We start from the raw sequence: 23936 nt of genomic DNA on the forward strand, positions 1-23936 counted from the left end.
AAAGATAATCCTTTAAAGATTCTAAAAAGGAGCCTTGATTTAGAAGGGCTATATTTTTAAAATGGCACCTGGCCATAGCTGTTGGCATGACACACAGTGGTGCACTGTTGATAATAAGGATAGCCTTCCTTTACATGACTACATCCACACACTAATTCTCTCCTAGGTTTCTTGCAGTGTAATAATCAAAGAGGTACATGAGCATTTAAGAAGTTTGGAACATGTAAACATAACATTACATTACAACATAGTATTTCATAAGATTAGATATGTCCACAAAAATTAAAAATATGATTTTTCTTAATGACAGATTTTTCTCCATTTCAATTTCATCAGAAAATCTTTCCCTAGGCACATAACTGTATATAAATATATCCTACTTTAAGAACAGGTGTTAATACCAATATATGTTATAATGAATACATGTCAAAATAACAAAAATTACCAATATTAAACTTTTAAAAAATATTTTTAAATGAAAAGATTCAGTTCACTAAATGAGAACATAGGAGAATAGCAAAAAGAAATAAAAATAATCCTCCCCTGCCTTTTGACTCCAGTCCACTGCATCTAAACTCCAACTTAACAAGTATGCCTTGTGGGTAAATGTGGAGGTAAGGCAAATAAGAAAAGGAATAAGGAGAGTAGAGAACCAGGTTCGATAAGCAATTCGAGGTAGGTGGCTTTGCTATAAAGATTAAGAGGACGCATTCGAAAAAGATTCTTGACTAAGATACCTAGAAGTACAGAGAGAAGAGAAAGAAGAGACTGGAGGAAACTAAACACAGTACAAGATTCCTTGCAAAGTCTGGAGGTCAGTAAGGAGCTGCAGGTGAACTAGCTCAATAACTCCCATGGTTCAGCATCAGCCATGCTTCAAGATTTTATTGTTGCTAAGATATGAGATAATGGCAAGAAGGCCCAATTTTTGCTTTTAAACATCTCATCACTGGAACTGGACTCTTATGCTTTAGTAAAAGGACTACTCGATTTTAGTAATTATAGATAAAAACTACCAATGTTAGTATTTCAGAAAAAAGGAAGAAATGGATTGCTTCCATGCATAGATATTAGTAAAATATTTCTGTTGACTTATTTTTTTAAGAAAATTGGTAAAAAAAGGGGGCGCCTGGGTGGCTTAGTCAGTTAAGCGTCCGACTTTTGCTTAGGTCTTGATCTCGCGGTTCGTGGGTTCGAGCCCCGCGTCGGGCTCTGTGCTGACTGCCAGCTCAGAGCCTGGAGCCTGTTTCAGTCTGTGACTCCCTCTCTCTCTGACCCTCCCCTGCTCACGCTGTCTCTCTCTCTCTCTCTCTCCTACAAATAAATAAAACATTAAAAAAAATTAAAAAAAAAGAAAATTGGTAGAAAAAAAATAGAGATTTTAAAATGTGTAATTGTGGATCTGTTTTCCCCTTAATGCAGAGGCAACAGGTATAAAAAAAGCTATTCCGAATCTGGTAGGTCCTGACATTGAAAAAATGCCCAAAAAGAGAAAAAGTCTTGTTTTATTCCTTCTCATCATTATTAAAGAGTAGCAGATTTGGAGGTGGCTGGGTGGCTCAGTCAGTTAGGCTTCCCACTCTGGGTTTTGGCTCAAGTCATGACTTCATGGTTCCTGAGATCAAGTCTCTCATTGTTGAGGGCGGGGGTGGGGAGGGAGTGCTATTAGTAAGGAACTTGTTTGAGACTCATTCTGCCCTTCTCCTTGCTCATGTGTGGGCATGAGGGCTTTCTCTCTCTCTCTCAAAATAAATAAATAAACACTTTTTAAAAAGAGTAGCATATTTTGAGATACTACCACCTTTGGAAATTTGGACTTCACATGACTTAATGCTAATGTCCTTTTCACATTTTCATTGGAAAAGCTTACCTCTTGCAAATGAGATTCCTTTTTCTTTGCAGACAAATTTAAATGTTTCTCAAGAATAGAATAGTACTTTTCACTCTCCTTATCAAACTTCTTCTTTCCATCCTAGGGGATAACAATAACAACAAAATATCCTAATTAGAAACTAAAATTTAATTTTTTTTTACCATCACCATCAAATGTCTAATAAAAGTATTTAATCAAGATTTAGTGAGCTCCAACTATGTACAAAACTTGATGGAGTAGGAAGAAGGATGTGAAACAAGTCATTTGACTATGTACTCAAATATTCTCAAAGAGATTCATGGAACTATAGTATGAAGGGAGCCAGGATGCCTACAGTAGAATCCCCTGAGAACTTTATAATTGATTCTCAGCAGGAGATTCTGACTAATAAGTGTGAGATAGGACCAAGAGATAGTCATCTAGGCTTTTTGGTGATTACAATGAGTTAACAATAAACAAGTTTAGAGAACTGTTCACATGGACTCTTTTAAGGAGTCATTATTTCCCAGCTACAAAAAGATACCTGATATTTCAAACCATTCTTGATGAGGGGAAAGAGGGGGAAACAAACTTCTAAAAGCTGGTAGTAAACTCTAATGGTTGACCTTTGCTTATCCCTAAAATTGCATTATTTTATAGGGGAAGCTGCAGGGGAAAGCTATACCTTTCAGCTGGTGGCACACTCTTGCAGAAATGCAAATGGAATAAAATCCTAAAGGAGAAAGACATGCCTGGGCATATAATGTTCTCCAACTATAAATATGTTATTCACCAGTAAAGTTTTTTCCATTTATGAGTCCTTATGAAATAAATACTAGGTAATCATACTCATAAATTTTATTCACCAAAGAAGTACTCTTCTTTTATTTTATTTCAGTGTTACTGGAAGTGCAGTGTCTGGACCGCTTTAATGAGAGTCAAGTATTTTTCAGCCTATGCAGATTCCTATTTCCCCCATCCAGAGATTCAAGAATTATTACTTTTTTACAAGCTCTCTGATTATTATGCATGTTTTACTTCATTATTTGATTACATATTTGGAAGAGGTTAATAAAAATAATAGATGGATATATGCTTGTTTCAATAGCACACATACGAAAACTGGAACAATACAGAGAAGATTTGCATGACTTGTGTGCAAGAATGACAAGTAAATCTTTGAAGCATGCCATATTTGGGTGAAGTAGGAGATCACAGTCTTCTAGTTATGGAATAAATTAAGTCAAGGGATGAAAGGTACAGCATAGGGAAAACAGTCAATGGTGTTGTAAGGTGACAGATAGTAGCTACACTTGTGGTGAGCTCAGCATAATGTATAGATTGTCAAATCACTATATTGCACACTTGAAACCAAAGTAGCATTGTGTGTCAACTATACATCAATAGAAAAAAAACTTTTAATACATAGATAGATGTATGGATGGACAGGAGGAGGAGTGGAAGAAAGAAGAAAGGAAGAACACAGGCAGGCCTCTGGCCTGTCTGTCCCATTATCTAAAGTTGTCAGATTCAGATTGTTAGATCCAAGCAATTTTTCTGATCCACTGCCACCTCTGACATTTTTAACTCACCATGATATAGTTCTAAATATGGAACTTTAGAAAGTTAACTGACAAAATTACACTGAATGTGAATAGCACTGTAAAAGTTGAAGTCACTTTTGGGCCATTTAAGAAGTACTAATATGTTTGTAAATTAAACTACTAGACCTGTAAATGAGAAAAGTCAAAATCTTCAAAAGATTTTTATTACATAAGGAGAAAATGTGGTCAGAGGAACACAATTAAAAAATAAAGAGTGGCATTCACATCCAAAAGTCAGGTCTACTGAGAAATTCATATTACAAAGTGTGGAGCAGCAAACCCAAAAGGAAGCAGAGAGGCCTGAGGCTCAGGATGGGACAAGCTGTCCTCTCTACTGTTGGAAAAAGACACGTGGGTGAACATTTCACCATTTCCTCAGAGGAGCTTACTTTTTAATCTAGCATTTCATGCCTACACTGACCTTCCCAATCAACCTTTTGAAAAGCCTCTCTCACTAGCACTTTTAAGCTCCTTTTCTTTTTTCTCTGCAGGTCATCTCTCCTCTGACAAAATGCTCATTTCTTCTAATTTCCACATATTCAAGTTACATCCACTTTCAGCATCCAACTCAAAGAGGCCTCGTTCATAAGTCCCCTCCATCAACTCTCCCTCCTTTTTGAATGCTCACTGAGCTTTCTATGAGTTTCATATAGTGTTCATGTTTGACACTGTAGCAGAAATTTATCCTCTTTTTAAAACTGAATATTTGAGAGAGTGTTCAATAAATATTTAATGAACAAGGGAAATTCTTACTCTTATAACACTGGGCACCACAGCCCCTCACAGATATTCCATTTGTTTAAAACAAAAGAAAACAAAACAAAATCCATGATACTAGGGACAATTCTACACAAATAGCTTAACAGCTTAACTCAATCGCAATGTGCACAAACACTGAGGGCGCAACCAGTCACATTATAGTATATTACACAATACTGACTCACCTTCATCTTAGGGGACTTAAAATTTCTTGCTGTGCATAGAAGAAACTGGGTAAAGGCGAAGAGAACACAGCTGTGGTGACAACACTAGTATCTTTGTTTTCAGTCAGTGTTTGATGGCATTTTTGGAAACAATTCAGTGCCAAGATGTCAGCATTCCTGGCAAAATAAAACTCATTCCCAGAGCACATCCTGGACTCTTATTCAAATCATAGTGCTTCACACCACCAGGCCAGCAATAGATCTACTCAAAGGTTCCAATGATGTAGACAAAACACACTCAGATCTAGCATAAAATTAAAGAACTGAGTAGGCCGCATGAAGGACAACTACAATGTAGGGAAGCATTTTCTTGAAAACAAAGAGCACTTCTCCTTGAAATTCACATCTGTCTCAAAAGCCATGATGTACTCCTCATATAAGCTAAGTCCCATTTGGATTTAGTGACAACACCATACAGCTACCTCTTATCTTTTATTGACATGTTATGGATGTCAGGCTAAGAATCTGCTCTGAAACAAATGCTGCAGAGGGAGGGAAAAAATAACCCATGAATCTTTACTAAATGCTGCACATGATTCCTGTCTTCTTATTGTCACAGCAATATTTGAAAAAAAGAGACTACATTACACTGTCACATTTCCTGTAAATACAGTTAAGTGCATTTGACATAGGTCATCAGTTAAAATGAAGCCTAATAACAAAATAATAAATTTTTTAAATAAAATAAAATGAAGTCACATATACGTATGCATGTATGTGTGATGTGTTTGTGTGTGTGTGTGTATGTATTATAAAATTTAAAATAGATCATCAAATATGGCAAATTAGTCCCCAAACCTGATTTCAGCTGACAAAAGTGTAAGATAAGTTCTGGGTCTGCAATCAATCTGCTTTCCAGATGATACCACATTTACTCTCAGCACAGTGATCATATTATATCTCAGCTTCTAAGATTGGCAAGTGTGGGTGTGCCACACCTTCTCTTTACACAGTAAAGTAAGGAATGGGATGAAAATTCCAAGTGTCACTTTTACTCCAAATTTGTATATAGCAGAAAAAGGTAAATATTATAACATGCAGATAAAAAACATGAAATTATACATAATTGTTAAAAGAAGTCCAAACCAATCCCTTTCATTACCACAAGAGGGTACCAAAGATGAAGAAGAGAGACTCTACCACAACATTTAGAAAAGTACAACTAGAAATTCTCAAAATGTTATCTAGCTGTGTTTTTTTTCTATAGACAATCACTACAAAGTTTTATTTAAACAATTGTCAAGAACCTTTAATTTGCCATGATATAAATTATTTTTAAAAAGTGAAAAATTATTTTCTGTATTTCTCTATTAAAAATAGAACACATATTTAAGATTTCTACATCAGATTTTAAGATAATTTCAATATTGTAATTACCATCCAAGATACTGTGAAATTCCCCATGCAACTATTTATGTCATCATGTTAATATAGCCATTAGCTAATGAGCAGTTTGTGTATATTTTGAAAAGATACTTCAAGTGAATCCATAGCAGTAGAAAAAGTACTAGGAAGAATAATAAATACCAATAGCTAAATTTCTATTTCAAAAAATATGTGGAATTCTTATAAACTGGCACTGTGCTAAGCATTGAGGGAGTAAGTTATAGCTCTGACTACCAGTCATGGCTAGAATTCTTCCTCTGATGTTGGGATTAACTCACTGACTAGAATGGCAACTCAGGGTGACATCACCATCTCTGAGTCCTAGAAGTGCCAGATGCTAGGCTGTTCTGAACACATGTTGTGTAGGAGTTTCCTAAGGCTCAAGGGATTCTGGTATCCAGAAACTCAGATTGTTGAGGATATTAGTATAGCTTACACAGCAATGTCCCTCCTGTGATGACTGCACCCAAACATTCCCAGTCTCCTCAACGACTACCCATGAAGTCCTTCCTCCTTAAGCTGCTAAAATATAGACATTCTGAAAGGTCTCCTTTCTGTGTAGCTGTACCACTATAATTCACCACATCTCCATCATTTCCAATGACCTCACCACTACCACCACCAGGTTATCAGATTCATAAGGACCAAGACCTTTACGAAGAACTTCTACAAACTGGAATGATTAAAAAAAACAAATAGAAATAGATATGTAGGATATAAAGGTGTAAGACACAAAAGAGGAAAGTCCAAAGAGTAATAAGCATTTGAAGAGTTGTTAAAACTCATTAGTAATTAAGATAAAAGCAAATTAAAATACTGGGATATCACATTATATCAGATTTGACAAGAGTTAGAAAGTTGAATAATGCTATATGTTGAGTTCATGTGGAGATACAGGAGCCTTTACATATTACTGGTGAAATAGTACAGGGGTACAGCCTTTCTAAAGAGAGATGTTGCACTACTAAGTGGCCCAAAGAACCAGCTTCTGGGTATGAATCCCAAAAAGATTCACACAGAAAAGTCCATAAGGAAAACAGGAATGAGCATATTCATCTGTGGGGACAGGAAGTAGCCAGTGTATTCATCAATGGACAAAAGATGAATTTGATGCATACCATGGAGTGCTAGGCAGAAGTTAGAAGAAAAGATTAAATGTTAACAGATCTTAAAATGTAATTCTGAGTTAAAAAACACAAAACAGGCGAGTAACACTAAATCATTTACGTAAATTAAAAAGCCATGCATACAAAATGGTAACAATTTTACAAGAACACAGAACAAAAATACATATATTAAACCCCTAAGAATGGTTGCTGTGTAAGGAAGAAAAAGAGAGTGAAGCATGAGTAATCAATTAAACAAAAGAGGGTTGTGAACTAAAGAACAATAGATGAAAAAAGAAAATTAGGAGTTAATCAGGAAACCCGCCATCTGCCTAATTGAACTATTATTGAGAGAGAATGTGTAGAGAGGAACTTACCTACAAAATAACACATGAAATTTTCCAGAATTGAGAAAAAGTTTCCATATTAAAATTTTCCATGCCAAATATATACAAAGAACATTAAATGAGAAATACTCATAAGACAAAACATCACGAAATATTACAAAACCATGGATAAAAATGAAAACCTGAAAATAGAGGTCAGATAAAAAGTATCAGAAATCAGAACAATAATGAAAAGTGCAAATCATTTAAAATTCTGAGGAATAAATAATTTCAATTTAGGTTTATATATCCAGTAAAATTGGCAATCTAGATTTTTTTTTAAATATTTTTTTATTTATTTCTAGGAGAGAGAGAGAGAGACAGCGTGAGCAGGGGAGGGTCAGAGAGAGAGGGAGGTACAGAATCCGAAACAGGCTCCAGGCTCTGAACTGGCAGTCAGCACAGAGCCCGACGCGGGGCTCAAACCCACGAACCGCGAGATCATGACCCAAGTGAAAGTCGGACACTTAACCAACTAAGCCACCCAGGCGCCCCAATCTAGATTTAAAGGTAGAATAAAAATATTTGCAAACATATTCAAAAATTTTATCCAAGTACCATTTCTCAGAAAGATACTGAGGGATGCACTCCACTAAACCAAAAAACAAAATACAGGATCTAGTCTAAACAAAGGGAATTCCCATGATTAAGGTAATAATGAACTCCCATGAAAACAGATGAAGTAGTAAACGTATGAAAGCAAACAGTTAAGATGAGAGGTCCAGTAAGAATGTTTCTTAAAAAAAAAGAATAAAATAAAGGCTCTGATGTGTTCAAGATATGTTTTGTAACTACATTTGTGCATTTGAGAACAGAGAATTTTATCCTGATTTTTCAAGCAAGTCAATTATTAACTCTAGGCAAAACAAAAACATGCAAAAAAAGAAATGTAACTATAGATCTTGGTAGGGCTTACCTATGTAATCACTGAACACTGGTTTTAAAAAAATATGAGTATATATCTGGTGGATGGCAAGAGCAGAAATATATATGGAGTCGCAGTGGTTGTGGTGCAGTAAAAGTGTATAATATTCATGTTCCGTTGTAGGTAAACTAATTAAAATTGAAGCAAAATATATGAGTGAGCTTATTATTTAAAAAATGGAAATTAATGTAAAACAGTAGTTTAAAGAAAAGTGGCTGATTTGAGGGAACAGAACTTCATGACAGAGAGACGGGTAGGCAGTTGATTTATTTTATAACTTATAAATCTTTGTACATTATAGTTTTTTAAAACTTTGTATATCTTCGATAAAAATTAAATTCAGTCTAAAAATGGGAGAGGATAAAGAGAAATAACTTAGAGAGTGGGAATATATAGATTATATAGGAAGAGGTACAGAAAGATAAATGTTAGAAGGGTACTATGAAGTGACAGAATAGAGGGAAGAGGAAGTTTTCCACAGGTATTCTGACATCTTGTTCACAAATTACTTTTCATTAATTTATTATTTTGAGCCTTTATTAAATCCCCACTTTGTAGGTGATACTGCTGCTCAGGCTGACCAAGGCTGAGAAGAAAACTGAAAGAAGGAACCAATCTTTCTTTGTATATTTTTAAAATATTTTTTGTTTACTTATTTATTTTGAGAGAGAGAGAAAGAGAGGAGAGGAGAGACAGAAGAGAGAGAAAGAGAGAGAGAGAAAACCCCAAGCAGCACTGACAGTGCAGAGCCCCACAGTGGGTTCAATCCCAGGAACTATGAGATCATGGCCTAAGCTGAAACCAAGAGCCAGATGCTCAACTGACAGGAACCAATATTTCTTTAAGATGTAGTTTGCACACCAGAGCTCCACATGCAAACCCTACAAGGTAAGAGGAAGTATCCTTATTTTATAAATATGAAAGCATCACAGAAGGAAAGCAATCAGGATGAGATCACAGAGTTTATAATGGATGGGTGGATAACGAAGCTCAACTGTATAGTTCCCAAGCCCATGCTATGTGCACAGTAAAATGTTATCTGAAGAAGCCTGAAAATTCAAACTAGAGCACTTAATTTTAAATCTCCTGTCTCCAAAATAAAAGGTGGAGGGAACGGTACAAGAGAGATTAAAAAAATAAAGAGGACTTCTGGTTTCTGGTCCTGGGTGTAAGGAGCTTAGTTGCTGCTGCCCTGTCCTAAGAAGTAAAAAGATAAACAAACTGAAAGATAAATAAGTCTTCTTAGATCCATCAAAGTAGTAAGTCACAGGGCAAACCACAGTCCCAAAATTTAGACAGCCAACTAGGCAGACACAGAGAAGTGTAATTTACTGAAGCAGAAATCCCCTTGGAAATCTGTACCGGGTAGAAAAACATGAATTGTCTCAATTAGAGAGTTGCTGGAGCTCACTATGGATTGGATAAGTCTGAGAGATAAAATTCCAAGGGGTCCACTCATATAGCTTCCCCTACCTCCACATGATTTTATTAGTTTTACATGCAGGGGCTCAAGGAAATTATCCCAGTAATAGAGGAAAAATCCCTTCCTGGTGCCTGCAGTAGAGAGAACTACCCATTTAAAAATATGCCAGAGCATTCTGTTCTTCTTGGGAGAAACTATTTTACCAGTGCCTATATATTAGTGTTTTTAAGATGAACCTAACAGAGCTGCAGCAGGCAAATGCCCAATACCTCCTCTCACCATTCTGTCTCATCTAAAGCAGAGAAGAAAGGAGTGGAGAGACAACCTGAGGGGCACTGGTGAATTCACAGTCCAAGGACACAGGCTTACCAATCACAGGACTACAGAATGCTTCCCCTTCTCTTTACACCTCACTACCAACATTACTAAAGCTTAGTTCCTTTTACCAAGTGTATCATGCCAGGCTATCAAGAAAAAGTTGTAAGACATACTAAAAGGCAAAAAATAAATAAATAAATAACAGTTTGAATAGGCAAAGTATGTATCAGAATCAGAGTCAGATATGGCAGAAATGTTAGCATTCATCAGACCAAAAGTATCTTAAAACTCCAATTAATACACTAAAAGCTCAAAAGGAAAAAGTAGATAACATGCAAGAACAGATGAATAATGTAAATGGGGATGGAAATTCTAAGAAGGAATGACAAATGTTTGAGATAAAAAAACAACAACACTGTTGAAGAAATGAAGAATGTCTTTGAAAGGTTCATTAGTAAACTGGACATGGCTGAGCAAAGCTTAAATGTTTCTCAATAGAAACCTCCAAAATTGAGAAGCAGAAAGTAAAAAAAAAAAAAAAAAAAAAAAAAATAAAAAAAAAAAAAAAAAAAAAAACCAAAAANCAAACAAACAAAACCCAGAATATTCAAGAACTGTGGGGCAACGACAAAAGGAAGAAACAGAAGAAATAAGCAGTAGCTGAAGCAATAATGACTGAGAATTTTTCAAATTAATATCAGATACCAAACCACAGATTTAGAAAGTTCAGAACTAAGTAGGTGAAGTACCCAGAAAAGCTATCTTTAGCATACCATGTGTTACACATAACACAGTCTAGCTGCAGAAAGTCAAAGATGAAGAAAAAATCTTGAAAGAAACCTGAGGGAAAAAACATCTTACCTATACAGAAGCAGAGGTGGGAATTTCAACTAGCTTCTCCTCAAGTATGTAAGCAAAATAAGAGAGTAGGAAGAGAGATTTAAGTATAAATACCCTGACCAATCTAGTTTTCTATATCCTATGAAATTCTCTTTTAAAAGCCCAGGTAAAATAAAGACTTTGTCACACTAACAACTGAGGACACATCTTGTAAGAAATGTTAAAGGAAATTCTTCAGGGAGAAGGAGAAGTATATAGTGAGAAACTGGGAACTACATGAAGAAAGAAAGAGCATCACTTGAAGATAAAATAAAAACTTGTTTTTTCTTATTCTTAACTGAACTAACATAAAATAATATCATCAATAATGTATTCAATTCTGTATGTTTATATAAATATATTTGCTTATGTATAAGCGAAATGAAGGACATTAATGGTACAAGGGATATGATGGAGGAATTAGCAGTATTTTGTTATTATAAAGTATTTGCATTACCCATGAAGCTGTATAGCATATTTAAAAGTAGATTTGGATCATCTGTAAATGTATATTGAATATTCTAGAGCAGGGGCACCTAGGTAGAACAGTTGTTTAAGCATCCAACTCCTGATCTCAGATCAGCTCATGATCTCAGAGTTCATGAATTTGAGCCTCAAGTTGGGATCTGTGCTGATGGCATGGAACCTACTTAGGATCTCTCTCTCCTTCTCTCTGCCCTTCCCCTGCTTATGTACTCTCTCTCTCTCTCTCTCTCAAAATAAACATATTTAAAAAATTCTAGAGCAACCATTATAAAAAGGATTTAAAGACAGTATAATCGATATGCTAAGAAAGGAGAGAAAATTAAATCATATAAAATACTCTAAACCAGAAAGGGCAGAAAAAGAGTGGAACACACACATAGGAACAAAAAAAAAGGGGGCAACAAATGGAAGATAACAAATATGGCAGATATTAATCCAGCTATGTCAATAATCACTTTGAGCATCCATGTGATAAATATACAGATTAAACCACATATTTTCATAGTGGATCAAAAAAGACAGGACTCAATTATATGTTCTCAATAAGAAGCCAATTTAAAATATAAAGGCATATACATTAAAAGTATATTACTAGAGAAAGATCTAACCTGCTAAGACTAATCAAAAGATAGCACAAGTATCCATATTAATTTCAGACAGAACAGGCTTCACAGCAAAGAAAATTATCAGGGATACAGAGAGGCATTACATAATGATAAAGAGGTCAGTTTTTCCAAGACATAACAATCTTTAATGTGTATGCACTAAACAGCAGAGCATCAAGTATATGAGAGGCAAATACTGATAGAACATCAAGGAAAAGAGATGAATCCACTATCATATTTAGACACTTCAATACTTATCTGTTAGAAATGGACAAGTCCAACAAGCAGAAAAATCAGTGAGACCACAATTAGCACCATCAGTCAACTGGATAAAATAGACATCTACAGACCATTTCATTCAACAACAGCAGATTATACATTTTTCTCAAGTATACACGTAAACATTCTTCTTCAAAACACACCACATTCTGGCAATAAAACACACCTTAGCAAATTTAAAGAACAGAAATAATAAAATGTCTGTTCTCAGACCACAGTGGAATTAAACTAGAAATCAATGAAAAAAGATACCTGGGTATAAAAATCACAAAATATACTCCTAAATGATACACGGGTAAAAGCAATCTCAAGAGATTTTAAAATAATTTGAACCAAATGAAAACACAACTTGGGAAAAACTGAGAGCTTTCCCCCTAAGGTCAGGACAAGACACGGATGTCAACTCTTGTCACTGTTATTCAACATAGTATTGGAAGTCTTAGCCTCAGCCATTAGACAACACAAAGAAATACAAGGCATCCAAATTGACCAGGAGGAGGTCAAACTTTCACTCTTTGCAAATGACATGATGCTATATAAGAAAAACCCAAAAGATTCCACCAAAAAACGGCTAGAACTAATCCATGAATTCAGCAAAGTTGTAGCATATAAAATCAATGCACAGAAATCAGATGGATTCCTATATACCAACAATGAAGCAAAAGAAAGATAAATCAAAGAATTGATCCCATTTATAATTGCATCAAAAACCATAAAATACCTAGGAATAAATCTAACCAAAGAGGTGAAAAATCTATACACTGAAAACTATAGAAAGTTTATGAAAGAAATTGAAGAAGACACAAGGAAATGGGAAAATAGTTCATACTTAGGGATTGGAAGAACAAATGTTAAGATGTCACTAATACTCAAAGCAATCTACATATTCAAAGCAATACCTAACAAAATAAAACCAGCATTCTTTGGAGAGCTAAAACAAACGATCCTAAAATTTGTATGAAACCAGATGAGACCCCAAACAGAAAAGCAATCTTGAAAAAGAAAACCAAAGCAGGGGGCATCACAATCCTGGACTTCAAGTTGTATTACAAAGCTGTAATTATCAAGACAGTATGGTACTGACACAAAAACAGACACTCAGATCAATGCAACAGAATAGAGAATCCAGAAATTGACCCACAAACATATTGCCAACTAATCTATGACAAAAGAGGAAAGAATATCCAATGGAATCAAGACAGTCTCCTCAGCAAGTAGTACTGGGAAAACTGGACAGCGACATGCAGAAAAATGAACCTGTACCACTTTTTAACACCATACACAAAAATAAACTCAAAATGGATAAAAGACCTAAATGTCAGACAGAAAGCCATCAAAATCCTTGAGGAGAAACCAGGTAAAACCTCTTTGACATCGACTGCCGCAACTTCTTACTCAACATGTCTCCAGAGGCAAGGGAAACAAAAGCAAAAATGAACTATTGAGCCCTCATCAAAATAAAATGTTTCTGGGGTTTCTGGGGCGCCTGGGTGGCTCAGTTGGCTAAGCATCCAACTTCGGCTTAGGTCATGATCTCACGGTTTGTGGGTTCGAGCCCCGCATCAGGGTCTGTGCGGACAGCTAGCTCAGAGCCTGGAGCCTGCTTCCGATTCTGTGTCTCCCTGTCTTTCTGACCCTCCGCTGCTCATGCTGCCTCTCTCTCTCTCTCTCTCTCTCTCAGAAATAAATAAAACATTAAAAAAATGTTTCTGCACAGTGAAGGAAGCAATCAGAAAAACTAAAAGGCAATCACAGAATGGGAAAAGATATTTGCAAATGACATATCAAATAGTGGGTTAGTATCCAAAGTCTATAAAGAACTTACCAAACTCAACATCCAAAAAACAATCCAGTGAATAAATGGCCATAAGATATGACTCGACACTTCTCCAAGCAATGCATTCAGATGGCCAACCAACACACACACACAAATGCTCAACATCACTCATCATCAGAGAAATACAAATCAAAATGACAATGAGATACTACCTCACACCTGTCAGTATGGCTAACATTAACAACTCAGGCAACAACAGATGTTGGCGAGTATGTGGAGAAAGAGAATCTTCTACATTGCTGGTGGGAATGCAAATTGGCACAGCCACACACAAAAAATTTTTAATATTTTTCAAAAAATTAAAAATAGAACTACCCTATGACCCAGCAACTGCACTACTATGTATTTATCCAAGGGATACAGGTATGCTGTTTTGAACAGGCACATTCACTCCAAAGTTTATGGCGACACAATCAACAATAGCCAAGGTATGGAAAAAGCCCAAATATCCATCAATGGATGAATGGATAAAGATGTGGTGTAGACACACACACACACACACACACACACACACACACACACACACACAGGAGTATTACTTGGCAATCAAAAAGAATGAAATCTTGCCATTTTCAACTATGTGGATGGAACTGGAGGGTATTATGCTAAATGAAATTAGTCAGTCAGAGAAAGACATATGAGTTCACTCATATGAGGACTTTAACACACAAAGCAGATGAATATAAGGAAAGGGAAGCAAAAATAATATAAAAATAGGGAAGTGGACAAAACATAAAAGACTCTTTAATATGGAGAACAAACAGAGGGTTGCTGGAGGGGTTGTGGGAGGGGGGATGGGCTAAAGGGGTAAAGGGCACTAAGGAATCTATTCCTGAAATCATTGTTGCACTATATGCTAACTAACTTGGATATAAATTTAAAAAAATAAATAAAATAATATCAATAATAATATACTCATTATATTTTAACATGAATAACATTTTTCTGTTCAATAACTATATTTTTAAAGATATAATGAGAAGAATGGGATTGTTTTATGTTTTTGCAAACCTCTTGACTACTAGCTTAATAGAAAACAACTAGATTTTCACATTTGTTTCTTCCTTTACTCTGTTGCCATAAAGGTGTTATGCAGCTTCTAAAAACAAAAAATGAAAACACAACTTACTGAAACTTGTGGGTTGTAAAAAAGTCAGTGCTTAGAGGGAAATTTATAGTAAAGGGAACAAATGGCTGAAACAGGGACCAAGGGAAGAAAGGGGATGAAAGACAAGAAGAGCAGGAAGCAGAGGAAGTACTTATGTTTCTCTAGATCTTGGGGGAGAGAGAATGCTGTTGAAAGTTTCTAATGGTTTTCAATTGTCTGTCTTCTCTGACTGTGGAAAAATAGGGAAGATTGGAACCAGGAGGTGGAGAGTATCTGGTGTGGCTATAATCTTAAGGGCTCTGGCATGACACCATGGATAAAACTAAGGTTACACAACTCTGCATAGTGGGCTGGATATTTGGAAAATTACCTCAGGTGAATCTAGGGATTTCCTAATTAAAGGTAACCTGAAGCTTTTCCTCATGCCCAACATTGAAAATTTCTCTGTTTTTCTTGGAAGACAAAGGACTTAAAGAAATAAAAATCTAAATCACAATATTCAATAACCATGAAAAATATGGAAGGAAAGACAAACATGGAGATACAAGAGTAACCATGACAAAGGCTGTTTATGAGAAGCACTGCATCCAACTTAAAAAGGAGATGAAAGCCATAGCAAGTAGAAATGAATGTATATGATAGGAAAAGATAGGATTCAGTAGGCAGAGAGGGAAAGATTAGGGCCTGAAGTCCCTGGGTGGGGAAAAACACTTATTTTGCAACAATGCTGGGAGTGTCTGGCCACAGCAAACCCCCTCAGGTGTAAGGTTCCTCTTAAGAATGTAAAAGACCCCCACTTACTCCCCTTCAGGTTTACCCTTCAGAAATTTGACAGAAGACCTAAGTATGGCCACAGACCACCCCTCATACAATGCAAGTGAGCCAATCAGGAATGGACAACCCAGCACCTAGAGTTTTCCACCCAATAAGGGTAGAACATGAGAAGGAACAAGGGGGAAGTGAAGGCGGAGGGCTGACCAGTACCTTATAAAACAAGAACCCTTGCCTATAGGCTCTCTGTAAAGAAAGCTTTCATACTATTCTTATTTTCTCATCTTATACTCTAATAAACTTTTGCCTGCTGCTCATTTTGTGTCCACCTCTTCATTCTTTGAAGTGGCAAGACAACAAATCCTGGGTATTGTGGTCAAAAATCCTGCAACAAAATTTGCACTATAAAATGACCTCCCTACTCACTTCCTCCGCACTTCTTTGAGCTTGGGATAACCTGTTTTGTTTCATTTAATTTTATTTTTGAGAGAGAGAATGTGTAAGCCGAGGAGAGGGGCAAGGGGAGAGAGAGAGAAACTTCAGGGGGTTCCATGCTCAATGCAGAGCCCAACTCGGGACTGAATACCACAACCTTGTTATCATGAGTTGAGCCAGGTTTGGACTCTCAAGTGACTTAGACACCCAGATGGCCTGGGATAATCTCTTAAAAAAAAAAAAAAAAAGAGAGAGAGAGAGGAAAAAAAAAAAAAAATCTGTGCTTTAAAAAGAACGGTTCCAGGAAAAAAATAACAACTTACTATTACAGGTATTTCTTTCCTTTTTTTTTTTAAAGAATAGTTCCAGGAAAAATCTTACTATTGCAGACATTTCTCTTTTTTTAAAGCTTATTTATTTATTTTGAGTGAAAGAGATAGAGGGAAGGGAGGGTTAGAAAGAGAAGGAGGGAAAAGGAGAGGGAGAGGGGCTAAAATGAACAAATCAGAAGGATATAGATGCTGGCGAGGATGTGGAGAAACAGGCACCCTCCTACACGGTTGGAGGGAATGTAACCTGGCGCAGCCCCTCTGGAAAACAGTGTGGAGGTTCCTCAAAACATTAACAATAGAACTCCCCTATGACCCAGCAATAGCACTGGTAGGAATTTACCCAAGGGATACAGGAGTGCTGATGCATAGGGGCACATGGACCCCAATGTTCATAGCAGCACTCTCAACAATAGCCAAATCATGGAAAGAGCCTAAGTGTCCATTAACGGATGAATGGATCAAGAAGATGTGGTTTACCTATACAACAGATTACTACATGGCAATGAGAAAGAATGAATTCTGGCCATTTGTAGCCATGTGGATGGAACTTGATGGTGTTATGCTGAGTGAAACAAGTCAGGAAGAGACGGACAGATACCATATGTTTGCATGTATAGGTGGATTAGGAGGAACTTAACGGAGGACCATGGAGGAGGAGAAGGGGAAAAATAGTTGAGAAGAGGGAGGGAGGCAAACCATGAGAGACTCTTGAATGCTGAGAACAAACTGAGGATTGATGGGGGTGGGGGAGAGGGAAAGGAGGGTAATGGGCATGGAGGAGGGGAGTTGTTGGGATGAGCACTGGGTGTTATATGAAAACGAACTTGACGATAAACTAAGAAAAAATTTAAAAAATAAAATAAATTAGAAAGTTCATTTAAATACAAAGGCTAAGAATAGAGGTTAATTGTTTTATCCTATAGTCCGAATATTCTCTCTCCATACCATGTAACCCAGCTTCAATTACAGACTAGGAACATATGAATAAAATTAATTTACAATAATATAAAGATGAAATTTAAAACCCAAAGACTCAAAAGCCCTAATTCAATTCCATAAGTAAACACACACACACACACACACACACACACACACACACACACACACCCCTCTCTCTAAATGTTTCTCTAAAGAGCAATGTTGCTTGAATAAGGATTCTGTCATTTATCATAAAGTGATTCCTCAACTGTCCATGGAAATCAGATTATTCATATGTTCCTGGCATTGTGGTGAACATATGATGAGCTACAGGAGGGAAATCTGAGGTGAAGGAAATAACTTACAAGTTCTTTTAGTTGCTTTTAAAATACAAGTATGTCACATGGTGACCACCTGTTCTCCATCTCCAGTTGAAGAAATAGAAGGAAATGGACTGAGTCTGAGATATTTACGTTAGTCATAAGGAAAAATTTTTAAACTACTTAGGATACGTGACTATGCTGGTAGACATGAGGTAATAACAACAAATGTGACCAAATAAACCAGAGAATTTCTTCCTGAAAGCTCAGTCACAGACAATATATGGAAACCCAGAAATAAAATGCGCTTCTAAGGGGAGAGAGAAATCAAGAGCTAACTTGACAGTACTTGGGAATTATGATGACTGACTAAAACCTGACATTTAAACACTTTTCTAGAAGCCACTATAAGATCTTCATGCATGTAACATTCTTCATTTGGGTCTAGACAGATATCATACAGTCAGTATGTATATTTATAAAGATGGCTTCTTTTAATTATGCTTTCTAAATACAGGGCTAAACACCAGATTTTACAGTGTGCATTAGAGATAAGCCGATAGCACCACTTTTTTTTTCTCCTTAAATAGTTTATTGTCAAGTTGGTTTCCATATAACACCCAGTAGCACCACCTTTTTAAATGTTAATCAATGTAACTGATTCATTAGTAAGTATAATATTCAAGAAACAGTCTGCTATTGGTTATAATTTGATACAGATAAATAGCCACCAGTCAAAGCATCTGTTTTCAGAACATTCTACTCCCAGGGCACAACTAGCTTGCCCCAATAGTGCTCATTCCAAAATACATACAGTGAAAGGCTTATCTTTCAAGGTACTTAGGTTGTTGGAAAGTGTCCAATATCTCTGACCATTATCATACAGGGCTTTTGGCTCACGACATTTTACTATATATTTTTCCTTTTAGTGCTTTCTTCTGGTGATCACCTACCCTTCCCACCAATTATCCTGGTTTAGTCAATGAATACTAAATACTCAGGACACTAAAGCCCATATACCATAAGATATACTGCCTATTCTGGAGTCCCCTATAGTCTAGTGGAGGAAAGTGAGAAAACAAAACAAAAAATAATTGAATATCAGTAAGGCAGCCATGACCAGCTCATGATCAATGTAAACCTCTTCATTTACATGGGCCAAAACCAAAAAAGCAATTTGAGAGATCAGTCATGGCTAGTCAATACTTCTGTATATCCTCAAAAATTTTAGACCCTAGACCCTATACTTCATGTTTATATTATTCAGAGATATTTTATTGGGATTTAAGTTGAGGGACAGAGAAAGATTAGACTTATTTTAAAGAAGATTCCTCTGGTAGCAAAATGAAGGAAGCATTTGAGAGAGGAGGTATGGGCAAGAAATAATTGGGGCCTTAAATAAAACAATACAGTAATAAGTACAAAGGTACGAATTCAATAAATCTTTCATGACTTAGTGGTTTTATGGACATGAGGGATGATATCAGGCATAAAAAATGACAGAGGTTTCTGGGTAGAAAAACAACAGGACATTTTTATGGTTATTTCATTAAACGAGATCATGAAACCTGCCATTCTTTCAGATTCCTCCTTTTCCTTAAACATCTACATCCATTGGTCCTTACCTATGATTTTTGCCTCCAAAATACAGAAGTAGAAGAGTTTGAATATATTTCAAAATCACTGCAATAATTTAGGACTTTGATGTCTCCCAGCTAAACTAATCAATAACTACCTGGTCTTCCTCCAGATGTTGGTTCTTCCTCTGTTATCCATATTTAAGTTTGAATAATTAATGTAAAACACAGTTCTTTTTATCTTGTTCCCCTAGGTAAATGGTTCTCCAAAGATAAAGAAGAAAGTACAAATCTCTTAGCAAAGCAACAAGGCCTCTGAGAATGCAGCACTTCCATCTGTCTTTAGTCTTATCTCTAACACTTCCAACTTCCTATCTTATGCTCCAATAATACCAACATTCCTTAAGTTCTTCCCACATACCACTATAATCTCTTGCCTGACTTGCCTATATGCTCTTTGTTCTGACAGAAAGACCCTTCTTCCTCTTGCTAACTTTCACTTACCCATCAATACACCTTGACCATCACCTTTTCAGAGACTGGACTTCCACTTAGATTGAATGCCGTTTCGTGTCCTCAGAGCACTTTGCATGTACATATACCTCTAACTCAGCGTTTATCACGGCACATACATAAATAGTCTCTATTCTATCCATCAATAGTTGTTGACTTTGAGTTATTTCCTATGGCTTACTCACCTTTGTACCTCCAGGTCTGAGAAAAATCTATACCTTCCATAGAGAAGGTTAATAAGTGTTTTTAGACCTAATGATATGAAGACAGTATATAAATAGGAGAAACTGAAAGATGAAGGGGAGGAGAAACACAAACAAGAGAATGAAAGAAACTTGCTAGGGGCTACACAGACTTTTGTTCCTGGTTCATCTGTGAATAAAAGCCCTATGAAACATCTTCTTGGAATTACAATTAAGCCATGTTTTTGGTAATTCTTTTGTGGGGGTTGAAAATTGTGATACTGTCTCACTATAATAAATATAGATTTGGTCTCCATCCTGAATTCTGACACAGAGTTCCTAAAACTACCTTGAAATTTCCTAAGAATGCTAAATATGTCTTGATATTCATACCAAGCCCTCTTCAGCCATACCTGAGCTTATGTTAGTAAGGCAAATTTGCAAAGCCCCTTTCGATGGGGACTGGTTGCCAGTGTAGCCAACCATGGGATTGTAGGGCTGAAATTTTCGGTCCTACACTTCTTCCCTTCTTCAGCCCTTACAGGGAGGGGAGAAGCCCTAAGGACTGAATTAAATAACCAACATCCAATGATTCAATCAATCATTCCTATGTAATGAAGCCTCCATAAAACCACACAAAGATGAGGTTTGGAGACCTTCCACGCTGATGAACACATGGAGGTGCTGGTAGAGTATGGAAGCTCCATACTCCTTCCCACATTCCTTGCCCTATGCATCTCTTCCATTTGGCTGTTCCTGAGTTAACCCCTTTTATAATAAACTGGTGATCTAGTAAGTAAAATGTTTTTCTGAGTTCTGTGTGCTGCTCTAGGAAATTAATCAAAACTAAAGCACGGGTCATGAGAAGCAAAAATCTATAGCCAGTGGGTCTTAAGTATAGCTGACAACCTGGACTTGTGATTGGCATCTGAAAGCAGGGGTATGGAGGCTGGGTGTGTAGGACTGAATGCTTAATCTATGGGATCTCACACTATTCTACAGATAGTATCAGAATTAACTGCTTGGAGGTGTGTAAAAAAATACATGTCAGCAGAATGCTATCCGTTCTCATTTGTCTCATGCCTCAGAAGAATTGGCTACCTGATTTCTTGTCATTAAAGATTCTGTAAGACTCTACAGGAAATCAACTCAATGTAACATAACCAATACATTTGGCTCCCTAAATTCTCTTGCTGCAACTGAGTTGATAAAATCAGAGTATCTGATCTTTGGACTGTTTACCTTGATTTATGCTGTGTCAGGTATGAAGGGAAAATGGGTTTTTTACTTTCCTAAAGCTACTGCCACTGGGCATAGCAGAAGAGGAGGGAGTCTTTGGAATCTATCAGAATCCACATCCTAACTCCATCATTCAATAAATTCTCCTTCATCTATGTATGACCAAACCAGGTCATTTTTGGGCACTGCCAGATCTAATGTTGCAACTGGGTATATGCCACATACACAGTAAGGAAGGAAAAAATTTCTTTCAAGCCACTTGTACACCCATATCTCAGGCTCATAGTCAGGGAGGATCAGATAGGGAGAAATGGTTGTATTTGAATCTGCAAGGACACTTACACAAATTATATGCAATCCAAAGATTTCCAACTTTTCACAGCTATACAGCCTCTCAGGCTTTCTATGTACCTTGGCATTTCCAAGATTCACTGCTTTTAGCATTCTAACTGGGGTGTGGCCTTCCAATACAATTGAGCTCTCTTTGTACCCTAAGAAAACTCCACATCTCTCCTGAATCCAGAAATTCCTTTGTCTGATTATTAGTTCTCTGGAGGAGAATGCCCAGGAAGGATTTAGAAGTATCCTGAAATACGAATGTTAAATTTCCCTATAGTAAAGTCATAATAGAAAAGAAACTGAGAGAGATGGGAAGGGAGACAGAACTTGAATTAAATAACAGGCAAAGTGCAATAGCTCTCTTTTGTTTCACCAGTGACACTTTCACTTTTATGACTTCATCATCAAATGATTCCTCTTTGGCTTCTATGTAACATATTAGAACCAATTTTCTAGCAAGTAGCAAATGACTCCTTTCAAGATCTTTTGAGTTTATTAGGCTTATAATAAGATTACTCACAAAAATGAATTCCTAGCTTCTAAATGAAGCTGAAACTAAAAATAAATAGAAAAGAGTAAAAGAAAGAATGCTACCCAAATCTTTGGACACTAGAGAAAAAAGACTGATGAGGCTTATGCCTACAATACCACCACACATAACAAAAACCTTACTGCTTTTAAAAGAAGTTTTGAGGTTTAATTACTATCACTATAAATTTTGCTGAAATGATAGCCTGAACAATTTACAGTAACTAAAGAAAACCAAATGATACCAATCTCAAGTTGGTAGAATGAGATTAGATCTCATTCTAATTCTGCTTATGGTCAGGGCATCTGGGTGGCTCAGTCAGTTGAGCATACAACTTCGGCTCAGGTCATGATCTTGTGGTTTGTGAATTCGAGTTCCACATCAGGCTTGCACTGACAGCGCAGAACCTACTTCTGATTCTCTGTCTCCTTCTCCCTCTACCCCTCCCCTGCTAATGTGCATGCACTTGCATGTGCACGCTCTCTCTCAAAAATAAACATTAAGCAAATATTATAATTATATTCATTAACTTGCTCATAAGATGAATTCTAAGGGTGAAAAACTAGCTTCACAAATTGTTGTCATAAGAGTTAAATTACCAGCATTAAAATGTTCAGACATGAAAAACTACTCCAGATACTATTTCTAAAAAAAATATATGGCCACCTGAGAACCACACTTACCTCTGGAGTTATTCAAGCACCTTACAAAGACTCTTACCATCCTTCTTCTAGACCCCAATGATTAAACCTATTCCTTTTCCTGGAAATAATATTTTTATTAACATTCCTTCTCTATGCAGTTTCCCAAATTAAGCACCTAGCACCTTCAGTCTTTGGAATTTTGCTACTAATGAGCAAACAGACATGATATATCAATACCAATATTTATACTGTGTTAGTCTGTGCCAGGCACTGGGGATATCAAAATGAATAAAGAATCTGTCTTCCAAGAGCTCAGTGGTAAGATGTAGACAGACCTGTAAAAAGATAAATTAGAGCCAAGCTCAGAGGCTGTGTGCTGAGCAGGACAAGGGTTCAGTGACTGCTAAAGCTCACAGATTCCAGGATAAGAGATCTTATAATTTGAGTCCAGAAGATTTTTGTTATAGATTTTAATCCTTTTGCCAAATGACTGTTTCATTTGAAAACAGAAATGAGGACAGAAAGGAAATTGTAAAAGATGAAGAAGATCTGAAGGATACATAAAGAAGCTAGGAGAACTGAGGAAGAGCTGATTATCAATAGTTAAGAAAGGAAGAGAGGAAAAAGCTACTATACTATAGCTATATCAGGATAAAAGGAATTAAAACCAACCCGAATTCACCAGCTCAAAGCCTGACAGAAATATAAGCGGCAAAGTAGATGGGGAACTGAGGGTGGAAGATGGGATCAGCCAAAAAGGAATGGTGATACCAGTCTGTGATCTTGTGCCCAATAAGAAACCCATAGCAACTCTGATAAGCACTTACTATCTTTACCCAAAATAAAAAAGAAAACAATATCCTTCTCTGAAGGAGTTTACAATTACAATCCAGTCAGAGAAGATGGTGGTATAGTGACAGAAGTTCATTTATGTGCAGGAATTGACAGTTAAGTACAGGA

The 23936-nt window shown here is 36.5% G+C and overlaps 1 protein-coding gene and 1 non-coding gene across 2 annotated transcripts in view; one reads left to right on the forward strand and one right to left on the reverse strand.

The window, feature by feature from the left end:
* ARHGAP42 (Rho GTPase activating protein 42) overlaps window positions 1-23936 on the reverse strand; it is a 277788-nt gene that overhangs the window by 90383 nt on the left and 163469 nt on the right. The window contains exon 5 of the mRNA XM_077766719.1: window positions 1871-1972. Coding sequence (XP_077622845.1) covers window positions 1871-1972 — 102 coding nt within the window. The remainder of the gene's footprint in view (window positions 1-1870; window positions 1973-23936) is intronic.
* Window positions 2945-3051, forward strand: LOC144233719 (U6 spliceosomal RNA). Its single transcript, XR_013335738.1, has one exon. It is a non-coding gene; the product is annotated as a U6 spliceosomal RNA (small nuclear RNA).

Source organism: Crocuta crocuta, unplaced genomic scaffold (genome assembly GCF_008692635.1).
Source record: "Crocuta crocuta isolate KB4526 unplaced genomic scaffold, BGI_CrCroc_1.0 scaffold105, whole genome shotgun sequence".
Classification (NCBI taxonomy): domain Eukaryota; kingdom Metazoa; phylum Chordata; class Mammalia; order Carnivora; family Hyaenidae; genus Crocuta; species Crocuta crocuta.